At 39.7% G+C, this 15,000-nt stretch overlaps 1 protein-coding gene and 1 long non-coding RNA gene across 2 annotated transcripts; both read right to left on the reverse strand.

The window, feature by feature from the left end:
• Positions 1-748: 748 nt before the first annotated feature.
• On the reverse strand, positions 749-3,217 carry LOC124263185 (toll-like receptor 8). The gene is made up of 2 exons (XM_046697759.1): positions 2,687-3,217; positions 749-1,795 (listed from the first exon to the last, which is right to left on the reverse strand). The coding sequence occupies exons 1-2, from the start codon at positions 3,215-3,217 to the stop codon at positions 749-751; spliced, it is 1,578 nt and encodes a 525-aa protein (XP_046553715.1).
• A 7,787-nt stretch (positions 3,218-11,004) lies between these two features.
• LOC124263164 lies at positions 11,005-12,017 on the reverse strand. Its single transcript, XR_006894782.1, has 2 exons — positions 11,347-12,017; positions 11,005-11,232 (listed from the first exon to the last, which is right to left on the reverse strand). It is a non-coding gene; the product is annotated as an uncharacterized LOC124263164 (long non-coding RNA).
• Positions 12,018-15,000: the final 2,983 nt, after the last annotated feature.

Raw genomic sequence — 15,000 nt, forward strand, 5'->3', positions numbered from 1 at the left:
AAACCACAATCGCGTGGAAACATCACATGTGACTTTAAGCAAGGACATTGTAAACCTTTACCCTCATGAAACACTTAAAGTACCTCTCAGATCTTCCAAAAGAATCTCATCTTCATGTCTCTTTCAACAACCCCCGAGAAGGTCGTAGGACACATTCACATGGACAAAGCCCAAAATGCATGTAGTCATGTCACGCCATTAAATTGCCGGTGTATCCTTCAACAACAGTTTGAAGTCCAATTGTTCACAGGAACAAGACACGTCCCGAGACAATAGGTTTGAGGTTGTTCTTTCGAGTTTCAATCTTGTATCTTTATCCATACGTCTAATCAATTTGAATGACACATCGATAAGGTTTCGTCCCTGAGGGAGACTAACATGAATTGTTCTTCCAATTCTGTATAAAAAAATGCTTGGAGCATATGAAACTACTTTGGTAGGTCATTTGGGTGTGAATGAACCTGGTAAGTCTGTCCCATGTCTCCGTGTGAGAAATACGCATCATGTCAGAAAGCGCACGTAAAATCAGCAATCATCATCATCAGGAACGATCTAGCAGGATCTCATGAAAGACATTGAATCCATTCTTGAAGGAGTTAAACTTAAAGCCAATATCGTTGCCATCACCGATCGCAATCAACTTCCTTTTCTTTATAAAACGAAAAACAAAAACAATGCCTAAAAGCCCTTGAGCTTGTCGTTCAGGAATTTGATTCAGACATAAAAGCAGAGGCAACTTTCAACAATTTCAAACTTTGGCAATTTCCCTCAGAACCTTCCATAATTTAACATCCCCATGTTGATAATCCTCTACACGTAGTATGCACTCCTCTTCCACCACATTCAGCAGACGCTCAGGCAGGTCCTCCACCTGTACGGGGCCCACAAGTAGCACAATGATCCGGTTAGGAATCAGATCCGTTACCGAGTAAAGTGCTGCATCAATGGTAAATTGTGACCACTGAGAACAATCTTGAAGGAAGTCATCTGAAATCACCAGAACAGACTTCCAGCTGTACGTGATACCGCAAATAATACCGTCGGCGATAGGAACACCTGGAAGAACATCCCGATCCTTCAGGAACAGACGCACAGGCTGACTACACAGTTCTAATCCATGTCGCAGTTTGTGATAGACAAATGGAATGTCAGTCTCGCAATATCCGACATAGAAGGTGAAATCAAAATCTTTTGGTGTTAAATATTGGATGCCTAATCCAAATATTCTCAGCACAATATTGCGATAACGTACTGAATTCTTGGAGACTGTGTATGTTGCAACTATTGCTGTTAAAATGACTACTGAGAATGTGATTGTGAGATTAAGGATTAATTTGCCCGTGCAGTAGTGATATAGGCTTTCATACTGTTTGGCTACGTCAACAGTTCCTGTCATTGTGCCATTATCAAGAATGCAAGGGAAGTTCCTGTCATTCTCGTAAATGACAGGTGTATCCACCAACCAAAGAATGAAGTCTAGATTTCTACAGCTACACGAAAAGGTGTTTCCTTTGATAATTAGTTTGAGATTGTTCTTTTCCGCGGATAAGTCAAGTTTCAATCTTGTATCTCTATCCATCTGGCCAATCAGGTTGAATGATATATCAATAAGGTTAAGACTTCGATAATCAAATGTTTCAATGGGAACAGTTTCAAACTGATTATGAGATAGATTAATATGAATAATGTTTGCAGGAACTGAAAGAAGTCGAAAATATCTGATGTCATTAAGTGAAATATCCAGATATTCTAAAGATGTTAGAGTACTGAAAACGCTGCTTACACCTAACGATTCCTTTGGGAATTGTAAGTTGCAACTTTGTAAGGATAACCTTTTGACGTTTGTAAATGAATTAAAGATAGCCACAGATCCAAGCTCGTTTCCTGATAAATCAACACTGCTGACATGCTCGACCCCCCTCAGTCTTAGAAGGCCTTTTATGCTGTTGAAGCCAATTAATACAGTTTCAAGGCTGTCTGTATTTAGAAAATTAATTTCCTGTATTGTTCTAACTGTTCTGGGCCCAACAACTGCGCTTAAACCAAAATGCCTTAGTTTAGGGGGTAGTGATAAAGTTATTGTCAAGTTACCGTTTGACATTCCGTAATTATCGGTCGTTGGAAAGTCCCTTCCTTGCCTTTGGTTACTGACACCTAAATATTTGAGTTTTGAAAAATGTGACATAGAAACAATGATAGCTGCATCACCAGCTAGATAGTTGTCAGACACATCGAACACTTCCAAACACTCTAGGAACGGTTCCTTGAAAATAGATGTCATCTCGATCAAGTATATACGATTTCGAGTAAGTGATACCTCGGACACACATATCTGCGTCAAGTAATGGGTACTTTTTTCCGTTAATATTTTACTGGAAATATCACGTTTATGTTGTGTACGCCTTGTACATGTATCATTTAACCAGATTTTACTCATATTTCGACCAACAAAGGGATGGAGTAGATGTAGACTGGTCTGGATTCCTATTTCATTATTTGTGAATTCCAACTGTTTTAAGGACTGTAACGGCTGTAGAACACCATACTCAGGGGGTTCCAAATCCAAACAATAATTCAAAACTAACACCTCAAGCTTTGTTTCATTTAAACTCTGAAATGTTTCGTTTTTTAATGTTTTTGTTGAACATTCGCCTCCGTATATAAACCTGGAGTCCATCTGCAGTACTTTCAGATTTGCTAGGTTGGAGAATCCTGGACCAAACAAAGGATGAGGAACTGAGTCGATATACAGACTGTGGAGCTTGACGAGAGGAGGAAACACCCAATCCGGATATGAGCTCATTTCAGTCTTTTCAAGATTTAGAGTGTGCAAACTCACAAGGTCACGGAAGACTTCATCTGGAAATGATGGTTTGTCATTACTTAATTTGTTCCGAGCAAGAAGGAGTGTGGTAAGACTAAACAAGCCAGCAAAGGCCTCTGGTTCCAACTTTGACAGTGGGTTCATGTTGAGGTTTAGATACGTGAGATTTTTCAGCTTCAGAAATGTAAACTTTGTCATTGTTGTGACATCATTTTCACTGATATCAAGAGCAGTTATATTTGCGGGAAGATCTTGTGGGACATGCTGAAGTTTTCTTCCATTACAATCAGCAAAGAGGCCACCATAATGTTTGTCAAAATGTAAGGCACAAGCATCTCCATTTCGTTGACAGATTCCAAGTGTCAGAAAAACAAAGACTTCTCTGAGCGGCATGCCTGAAAGAAAGGTTATTATATTTCAGGTTATTTCCTTCATAACTGACATGAAATTCATACGGTTTTGTGTTCAGTTTGCCATAGTTCGAGCTAGCTTCTAGTCTATTGTTCACAGTCATACAATTTGATGCCTAACTTATAACTGTCATACATATTGGAGCGTTATCAGTGGCATTGGCCATATCTTCCAAACGCAATACTGTAAATAAATATGTTACTAACTGAAGTGACCTGAAACTACACAAACTCAACAAACAATCTGAAGGGAGGTACCTTAAATTGGAAACGTTATTTTGCACTTGCACGTATGTTCAGTAATTTGCATTCAGTTTTTTGCTCTGGTGTTAAGTGAAGGGTTTGTGTCATGTAGCTGGGGCCGAATATGATTTCAAATAAACACTACTTTAATGCAAGCTTACAAGTGTTAATTGTGTTCTGAAAGGAGGCGAACAATTTGTTTGGCTTTAAAATAGCCAGATATCTCCAGGGGCGTTTTTGAATCACAACCCAGTAAATGTTCGGGAAAACGTGAGCCTGTAGAATATTTTTCACAGTTGTGTGATGTTGTCATTGGTAATATACACACACTGCAAACGTGGGAACAGAAGTGGAATTTATAATGTCTGCCGCAGCCGACTTCCACCTAAAGTCTGGCTGCCCTCCGTCATAGGTTTGATGTTGTTCCCACTGACAAGACCTGAAGAAACAGTTATCCATTATATGTAAGCATCTCCGAAGACACGTCTATAACTGTTTTGTACTAGATTTCAAAGCTCCATAAAAATCTGTACAAACACAGATGCATAGGTAGGGCAGCAAACCCCTGTCCTAAGGAACTGATTGGCCATATTTTCACCGAATGTAAAAAGTGACAAGTGAAAAAATACCATGTATAATCTCAAAAACTCAAAATGTGTTGCTTGAATGCTTGCAGCCTAAAAAAGAACAGGTTCAATTCAATGTTTGATTTTTTCACATTTGAACACCATAACATTCTTCATGCCTTGATCCACGTGACACGTGGCCATAGATATAGTAATATTTCAATCTTCAATGTTTCAGGAAAATCAAACTATAATAGAACGGGGTTTTTTGCGAAAATATATAGATTATATCGAAGTGAAATTTGGGTACAGCATAATTAGGCAAGAAGGTGGCACCCTGCTGGAACCAATTCCGCTCTTCATGCATACGAGTTTTTTCGTCTCGGAGAAGCTGTATCTGAATATGAAACGTGAGGTAGTCTCACTGGTGTCCTCTTTTTCAAATTCACGTTGGTAAAGAAGTGGAAGGAAATTGGCTATTTGATGATGATTGAACGATATAAAATCATCGATATACTTAAACCTCAAGTTAAACTTCTTGGCCCCGAGCAAAATTTCTGATTCATGTGCATAAAGGAACATAGGTGCAATGAGGGGGAGCACATGATGCCCAGAGGTATACCTGTTTCTGGTTTTCCACCTAATTTTACATAGACGTAAGCAGTGAGCATTTCGCAGATTGTTTTCTCAGTAATCGCAAGATGACATTATGTTTCATTTTTGACAGTTAATCCTGAACCTCCTACGATAGATTATCATAGATATGTAAGTATGTTTATCACCAAATGCTCAGCGGACCAAGGAATGAAGTTTCCGTTTGTCTTGTGGGATAGTATGTATGTACAAACATAAAATGGTTTTATAAAAAAATCAAACAAATGCTTTGAGTGTATGAGAATACACATGGTATTAATTCCGCTTGTCTCAAAAACCGTCTGTGATTATTTAGAAATAAACGCGATAAAACTCTTTCGATATCCAAAAGACATCTCTGCGTCGATTGTGCAATTCCGACAATATCACGAGTCATGTGTTTATGAATCGCTACCAAATTATGATTATACCAGATCATAAACATAGCTAAACGCTAGTTAACTGTTCACCTGAAGAAATGGAACAATATAAAATAAGAAATGACATCAATTTGTAACTCATGCCACAAACTTGGGACTGTCTGCCATTTAATTCTTTGAAATTTTTAGTGAGGTCTGGAATGTTGTAGCCCTGACCGAACAAAAAGTCACATGCCGTTCTTTGAAATCTTAATGAAAAGAGCATGCTCGACTGTACCTTCAAAGTTGTAAAATGTAAACACCAAAGGCTGGAACTGTTGGAATATTGTTCGACGTAAAGCTGACTTAAGTCATCCGTATTGTCATACAGCCTTGTTGAGGGTTTTGGTGTCACTCTGAATCTTTATGCTCCTAATCCGTTTCTGAGATCTGAACATGAAACAAATGAAGCGGTTTCTCTGGTCTCCTTTATTTCAAGCTCATGTGGGTAAATCAGTATTGCGGAATTGGCTATGTACATGCGTTTGTTATATCACGGTAACTGATAATCGATATACCTAAAGCTGAAGTTAAACTTCTTGGATAGGTTATCTTGTTTTGCTTTTGCCATCCCCATCAGAAAGAAACATCTGCAAGAGCAGCTGGCGCCTATAATGATGCCTATATCTTGTCTAAATATGTTCTACCTTCACCGACACCTTTTGTTGCATATATTTCCAAACCCTCATCGCCGAACTTTGACTAGTCTTGAAGAAAATCTTTTCCAAACATGGACCTACCATACAGACGGTGTGCATCTTTAATCTTCTTTCACACTGTAAGCACAAACCTTGTTGAGTGTGGACCGACGGACGAAAACGATTTACACGATGAATTTTCATTTCCATTATTAGATATCGTAGATGTATTTCCATAGATATCCTTCAAAACATATGTCTGTAATTATGTAATATACTGAGAGGCAATAAAAACGCATATGAGGAAGAAATGTCAGATATATTTATCATATGTCCAAAAATTACATATGGCGGTACAGGAAAAGGCATTGTGATGACTTGTAAACAATACTGCAGTCTTTACAGATGATTACGGATGCAACAATGTCTTTGCGAGCATCTCCAAAACAAGTGGTATGAGAACACACAACTGTCAGATGACACATTTCAATACCGTGTGTGTCCTCCTTGGGCAGCCATGCATGCCCGGAGTCTGCCAGGCATTGACAAGCACAATCTCCGAATCAAAGCTTGTGGAACGGCTCTCCAGTGAAACTGCAAAGCTTGTGTCAACTCAGCTACAGTTTGGGGAGGATTCAACTGACGTCTCACACGGCGCCCAAGTTCATCCCACAAATGTTCGATCGGATTAAAATCAGGTGATCGCGAGGGCCAGTTCAAGACATCCACATTGTTCTGATGCAAAAAGTCCTGTGTAATCCTAGCCGTATGTGGCCTGGCATTGTCGTGTTGGAACACGAGGCGATGTCGTCCGTGTCGACCCATCAATGGCAGAAGCACTGGTTGCAACACGTTGTCAATGTAACGTCGGGCGTTGAGGTTCCCTTGAAGAACAACCAAGTCAGAGCGGAAGTTGACGTTAATTGCCCCCCATACCATAACTTCACCACCACCAAAGCGATCACGCTCAATGACACAAGGCTGAGCAAAACGTTCATGATTACGGCGATAGACACGTAGCCGACCATCAGGGAAACTGACGTTGAAACGTGATTCATCTGTGAAGATGACATCTCGCCACTGTCTAGCACCAAGAGAGCCTCCAGCAGCTGCCAAACGTTGACGATTTAGGCGATGTGCATGGGTGAGGATCTGTCCACGATAGGGTCGACGACATCGGATGTGACGTGCAGCAAGGCGACGGCGTACTGTCCGGTCACTGATGGAACGTCATCTTGTTCCTATCGTGGCATTTGCAGTCTCTCGTGCAGACCTGAAGCGATTCCGAAGATGACTAACGACGATGTACCGATCTTGCCTTTGTGACGTCACACGAGGCGCTCCCAGACGTGGATGATCTTGGACACTTCCTGTTGCCCTATGACGTTGCTGTAGCCTCGAAATGGCCGTCTGGTGGACGTGGAAGTGATTAGCAACATCTCTCTGTGTTTATCCAGCATGCAGCATTCCAATTGCTTGGTTCCTTTGGGCGTTGGTCAACCGTGGCATCGTGAATGTGAATGAAAGCCATTTCTCAACCTGTGCTTTTATGGGAGCTGAGTGTGCACATTGCACGTGCACCATGGTTTTCTGTTCATCCAACTGCATTGTCATCGCACATGCTCTTGGTTGCGTTTGAGATGTCACGTCCCTGTGATTTGAAAACGTGGGATTCGAACCTAAACATCAGAGCTGTGCATTTCTTAACCATATGTTTTCACCATATTGTAGTTTTGGAAACAGCAACATCTCTAAAACGGACTTAGAGTAGAAAGTCCAATATGCGTTTTTAACGCCTCTCAGTATACTAGTATATGGCAAGAATGGTTTTCCCTTCTTTGCTTTCTATGCAACTATACCGCCGCTCGTTACAAGTCATTGCTTTTATTGAGAAGACATTGGCGATTCAAACCAGGCAACCGGGATAGAATTAGTCTTCAGTGACACGTGCTTATCTATCGTAAGGATCGACGAACAGGATCGGGTCATTTGGTTGACACATGTCATCGCATCGACGTTCACTTTGTCAATTCCTGGGCTATCTGGTTCAGACTCAGTTATTTACAGACTGCTGACATATAGCTGAAAACTTGCTGAATGATGCATTTAACATCCCCCAAAATAACAAAAGACTTAGTCCTACTTTTCCGATTTAGTTTAAACATCGTTCACAATAACCCTTCATTCAGTCAACAATTACTACTAAAGATAATAGTGCCTAATATGATTACTTAACGTTTACAATTTACACGACAGACGAAATGATGAGTGCTTGTACATTTATTTCTATATCTGTATATAGGGCACATTTCACATCGTCCCTGACATAGATGCAACTCATGGTTTAGCATACGTGTTGTTAGTAACAGAACACGGAGACCACATATCAACAAATTTGGTTCTCCCTAAGTTGCTAAACATTAGACTGCGTACTTAAACAAACATACATACTTGCCATACTGATATTGCCTCATGTATTGTTGAACTTCCTCTCTTCAACGTTCAGTTATAAACACTGGTCACTTGCAGTTGTCCTTCATAGTGTCAGGACCAGTTGGTGAAAGTGTCATCCGATGATGGAGGGACAACCCTGTAGATGCCGATGTGTATAGACGAAGCACTTTGTGGTTGCCAAGCTGCATGACTCAGAGTCTGGTACTTCCTCCATCGACCTGGACGCTGTACCTCACAATAATTTGGTTGTTCAGTGTGTACAGGTCCAAACACTAACAGCACAAGGAAAAGTTGTAGAATTCACAAGACAGCGTCCAGCGATACACGGGTGTATGTAACTACTGGGGCATCCACTCAACAAGCATACCGTACACACCATCAAGCAGCTTCCTCTTAAATATGAAATGTTTATATAACAATATTAACTGAGGCGCAACATGCAAGAGTATTTTGACAAGTATACCACGTATTCATCTATGAATTAAATGGATTAAGAACACGAACTCAGTTTGCATTGACATGCGTCTGACAAGGATCATACATGAACATATACTGATTCAAACAACCAAACTCCACACGTGTTTAACATTGCTCATATTCTATATTGATGGGGCAGTGGGGTAGCCTAATGGTTAAAGCGTTGGCTCGTCACGCCGAAGACCCGGGTTCGAATGCCAACATGGGTACAATGTGTGAAGCCCATTTCTGGTGTCCCCCGCCGTGATGTTGCTGGAATATTGCTAAAAGCGGCGTAAAACCAAACTCAGTCAGTCAGTTCTATATTGATACTTTTTATTTTAAACGGTAAACATGCTTTATATTACCGTCTGTACGAGTTCTGTACGTTTTATCGAGTATTCAGTAAGATTCGGGAAGTGGATAAAATAGAAGAGTATGGAGACCAAAATATTGCCAGCGATGACATCAAATGAAAGTCAATAACCCACTGATAAATGTTTCCAGCAATATAATTCGCGGTTTTAACTCGATTTCGGAGACCCTTAGCCGTTAGCCTGGGACGCGCTTAAATGTTTGGGTGTGTTGGTACAAGTTCCAAAGTTTGCCAGTCGCAGACAGTGAAACATTAAATACATTTGCTGATGTTCCCAATGCATTAACTGACTTCCCCTAAAAGTGTTAAAATGACAACCTACGTACTAGACTAGACGCCTGTGACTCTACTGTTTTGTCTGTTTGTTTGTTATTTAGGTCCGCACTCAACGGTATTCCAGATATATGGCGGTGGTCTGTAAATAATCGAGTCTAGACCAGACAATCCAGTGATCATCATCATGAGCATCGATCTACGCAATTGGGATACGATGGCATGTGTCAACCAAGTCAGCGAGCCTGACCACCAGATCCCGTTAGTGGCCACTTTCGACAAGCATGGGTTACTGAAGAGGTTTACCTCTACATGTCCTCCTTATCCGTGCGACTGAGAAAACCAGAACGAAACATCGCGATTGGTCGCCGAGTAAGCAGTAGCCAGGGCGTTTCCCCTATCTCCATGACAAATTACCAAACTCTGGAATCGAGTCCAAGCGCAACACCTAAATTTGCCTGATCCGTTGAATCACATGTGACAACCACATATCCCAGAGACGATACATCCGAGTTCGTCGCCAGCGTGAAAGACCCCACACGCTGGCGACATGTCGAATGAACAAATGTTTGAGAACTCAAGGAGAAATGACCCACAATGGATCACACGTTAAGTTTTCATGGATGTTTTCGTGATCTGTCCTGGTTACCAGCGCTCGGCATAGGTACAACACTACACTCGGAGCAGTAAATGTGTGGGGTTGCCTGGCATGTCATGGGCTAGCACACCCAGTCCTGCCCTTTTCTTATCCACGTCGTCATTATAAACTCAGTCACCTCGATACCGCATTTGCTTTTCTGTTACCAGCAATCTTTTGTCAGTGAGTGTATACTTATCGTCATTCGAAGCTTGCTGTAATTTGTATTTTTTATTTGTACCGCCATTAACATGCTAGGGGCTTGTAGGATAAGTACACTTGAGCAACACATTTACACATCATTGTGAAAGTTATCAGATCTTTGTGGATACGCGAATTTAACTTTGTACATTTCAACTATCGCATGTTTTGAAACAATAAAACTCTAATGGAGGTCAAGGCCGAAATAAGTAAAAATGGCTGGGTTTCTTAAAGGTTTACAGGAAGCAATTTTCTACAATTCCAATATGACAAGGCTTTTATCCAAGCAAAGTTTATTGGGAGATGTATACATATTTGTGCATGAATTCATATGATCTATATGTTTAGTCTGGATATATTAGAGAGTGGCCATGTAGCCTACTGGATAAAGCGTTCGCTCAACATTCCCGACATCCAGGTTCGATGTTCAAGGTGGGTGTAATGTGTGAAGTTCATTTCCGGCGTTCTCAGCCGTGATATTGCTGGAATATTGCTTAAATCTGCACTCATTGTGTATTTCACATTGTAACCATTAATTTTCTATTTTCCGGAAAAAGCAAGAGATGTGAAATAACACGTTATATACGTGGTGATCCCATTGATGTGGTTAATCTTTGTTGTGTTCAGATCTCAGATTGTTATGTTTCGGAGACTGTTAATTCAAGCAACCTTTGAATAAGTTTGTATTTATTTTTTTTCAATTGTTGAACATATTTGCTCTTTCACCCGGCAGTTTATATGGTGCTGGTTTGTATGTATGTAAGCCAGCTAAAACTACTCCTTCCCGACATTGGTGAGGATTGTAAAAGAAAGCAAGCCCTAATATGCATCAAAGTCACAATGTGCCTTAAAGAAATAATTCAAAGACAGCACAGAAAATTGATGATTTATTTCAATAAAATATAGATATACATCTGAGTACAGTGGTGATAACATCTCGTTACTGTAATGTGGACGAGAATGGGTGGGGCGTGGGGCGTGGGGCGTGGGACATCGCCTCAAGCGTGATACAATGATGCCCACTTGCACCTGGCACGACCTGAAAGTATCTTCACTGGACAACGCGTCACTAGGTTCGATCTACCTTCCATGTGTGATAAACCTTTTTGCCCACAATGGAACTTTATTGACATCCGGACTTCACAGATCTACCAAAAGCATGAACGAATGTATACAACATATTTAATGCATGATCTACCTTCCATGTGTGATAAACCTTTGTGCCCACAATGGAATCTTATTTACATCCGGACTTCACAGATCTACGAAAGCATGAACGAATGTATACAACATATTTAATGCATGATCTACCTTCCATGTGTGATAAACCGTTTTGCCCACAATGGAATTTTATTTACATCCGGACTTCACAGATCTACGAAAGCATGAACGAATGTATACAACATATTTAATGCATGATCTACCTTCCATGTGATAAACCTTTTTGCCCACAATGGAATTTAATTGACATCCGGACTTCACAGATCTACGAAAGCATGAACGAATGTATACAACATATTTAATGCATGATCTACCTTCCATTTGTGATAAACCTTTTTGCCCACAATGGAATTTTATTTACATCCGGACTTCACAGATCTACGAAAGCATGAACGAATGTATACAACATATTTAATGCATGATCAACCTTCCATTTGTGATAAACCTTTTTGCCCACAATGGAATTTTATTTACATCCGGACTTCACAGATCTACGAAAGCATGAACGAATGTATACAACATATTTAATGCATGATCAACCTTCCATTTGTGATAAACCTTTTTGCCCACAATGGAATTTTATTTACATCCGGACTTCACAGATCTACGAAAGCATGAACGAATGTATACAACATATTTAATGCATGATCTACCTTCCATTTGTGATAAACCGTTTTGCCCACAATGGAATTTAATTGACATCCGGACTTCACAGATCTACGAAAGCATGAACGAATGTATACAACATATTTAATGCATGATCTACCTTCCATTTGTGATAAACCTTTTTGCCCACAATGGAATTTTATTTACATCCGGACTTCACAGATCTTCGAAAGCATGAACGAATGTATACAACATATTTAATGCATGATCTACCTTCCATGTGTGATAAACCTTTTTGCCCACAATGGAATTTTATTTACATCCGGACTTCACAGATCTACGAAAGCATGAACGAATGTATACAACATATTTAATGCATAAAGGTAGAAGAGATCACACACCACCATCAAAGCCTACAATTATATGAAGAAACTGAAATATACATAGAGCTGAAAACACTACAGCATTTCATTACCTGAAACAGATAGCTAACTGGGCTCTTGGACCTTTTGAATCAACTATATCTTGATTCAGATGCCTAACAGAGTAACTAGAATACACAAACTATGACAGGTCGTCTACAATTTTAGAGGCTAAAAGAATACTTTGCAGAACTACAGTAACTGTTATTAGTAGTTGAAGAACTACTCCGTCAATGTTGCAGTGGATTGTTCTGTGATTTCATATTAATTCCTTTCAAGGAAAGAAATACGCTTGAGCGCCAGCAGGAGTTGGATAGGTTCGCTTATCAGTGGGTATTCCTCATGACTCAAGATAGCAGATCTATCTGGACTTGGCTCATATGATATTCCATCGTTTCTTTCCCCAAAGACCAAATGAGAAGCTATGTCGGTCGCCCTTGTCAACAGATCATCCAAATGATATTTGTCAGCCAGATATATGTAATGAACAAGTACTTTACCGGAGATGGAACCATCTGAAGTCATCCTCGTGCACTGGTATAACAAAAAGCGTTCACATTTCTGCGTCAGTGCCGTCATCTTGTATTCGTCTGCCAGTTGCAACAACTTGTCAACCTTTGATGGGGTGATAGATTTCAGTTCAGATGGGTATATACGAAGAAGCATCTCAACGATTTCCGCATAGGTTTTGTTATTTAACGGAATCTCGTTCTTCTCCCTTGAAATCCCCCTCAAACATTTTTTCAAACACGGACGAAGCAGCCACAAGGACACCTTTGTTGACGTGGAGTTGTCTCCTCGACCTCTAATGTTATGTCTGTTGTACTTGATGGATTATCGAACACCGACGTTGTGATTTCCGGTTCCGACTTGGGCTCCACCACAGGTATTGCAGCCTGCGGTCTGTAATGAAACACAACATAGGATTGTAAAGTTTAAATGTAAAAAAATGACGCTAATTCAGGCCAGTGCATTATCAAAGTCAATATTACATATGCAATTTCAACAGATAATAGGATAAGTGTGTTCAGTTTGGTGAGAATGTTGAATAATAAGATATGCTGGAATGAGAGAATGTTGTCTATGTTCTTTTAGCAAATATAAGCCTGGTTCCCTCGAGGTTCCGTTATGTTGCGCCTGCGCTAACGCTTCGACACTGACACAGGCAACCACTGCCAAATGGCGGCCTTCACTGCGGGGAGACGCGCCATACATTTACTATAGGAAAATCCGAGAACGGGTGGTTAGAATTTGTTCATAGCATTTTCATCGATACTATTGAAAAATATACGTCACCAGAACAACGGCCATCGTTACTTTCAGTGTACAAACAAGTTATTTAAGCAGTTTCGAGATACGAAAATCGTCGTTACATTGGCGATTTGTAAACAATGACACACACCCTATTTTCATCACCGACATGTGCTTTGACATTTCGTGTCAGCTCGCTATTGCCACGAAACCGTACATATAAAACATGGATCTGAACGACCCCATTGCTTGAATATAGTTAGCATCTTTATTTTAGCAAATGTGATGACGAAAATATCGCCGATTATGTCCCGTGTCTTCCATCGTTTCAGGGTACAGTCTGTAGGTTTGGCCGATATATTTTTCGATCGCCTTGTGAAATTACAAGGTAAAGTGTTTTTGATGGATGATGTTAATGACAGGGTTTGTCATTCTGATATTCAGCCTCTACAAAACAACATGAAACAGTTAACAAATATACCAATATCATTCAGAAATGCTTATGATTATAATAAACATGGTGAATCAAATGATCTATATACAAAAATACACACACATATACAGCTCAAAACAATGAATTAGTTACTTTATATTACTAAACTGAATATATAAAAATACATGGTATGATCAGTATGTTAAAACATTGGCATAACATATATGTGAAAAAGAACGTTTTAGACAGATGAACATTCCACTATTTGTGAACTGTTGAATTAAGGGTGATATTTACCAATGAAACCTGTCATGAGAACTGTAGTTTTTATGGCTTGAAGCCAGTATGAGAGTATACATTTGCTGTACATTGATTATTTTGAGCATGATAACCCTGGGGTTATTAGAAAGATCTGATACAAATCATCTGATGTCAGCAATTTTTCAGCCAGATATCATTTACCTAGTTTGGTTAAATGCTGCTATGGACTCTTTTCTTTACTTTATTATACTTTACAGCAGTGCATACATACATAATTCAACACACCATCAGTGATTTTGCTTTTGAATTTTGGGTAATTTGCTCTGTACCAGTCCAAAATTGTGATAAAATCAAAAGTTTATGGTGTGTATTTTGAAATCTTTATATAGATATTGGGTATTGTAAACTTATTTGGACTAAAGCACTAACTACTCTTGGTGCACAGAGTAAAAAGGCTGTTATGGCATTGTACAGATGTCAAAAGAAAGTTGAAAATAAACCATGTCAAGATTAATTATGATATTTAATGCTATGATTGCTCCTATAGTGTGTAATGGTGCAGAAGTATAGGGGACCTCATATTGTAAAAATATTGAAGACGTACAGCATAAAATGTGTAAACGGTTTCTCAAAACAGCAAACAATGCTCTGGTTTGGGGAGAATGTTGCAGAACCC

Source organism: Haliotis rubra, unplaced genomic scaffold (assembly GCF_003918875.1).
Source record: "Haliotis rubra isolate DU_JTF1 unplaced genomic scaffold, ASM391887v1 Scf87, whole genome shotgun sequence".
Lineage (NCBI taxonomy): Eukaryota > Metazoa > Mollusca > Gastropoda > Lepetellida > Haliotidae > Haliotis > Haliotis rubra.

Bases quoted from the DNA above. Each gene is read 5' to 3' on its own strand.
- LOC124263185 (XM_046697759.1), bottom strand. From the start codon at position 3,217: ATGCCGCTCAGAGAAGTCTTTGTTTTTCTGACACTTGGAATCTGTCAA. The intron at 1,796-2,686 runs GTACTGCAGATG...CAATTCCCAAAG, and splicing joins CCAACCTAGCAAATCTGAAA to GAATCGTTAGGTGTAAGCAG.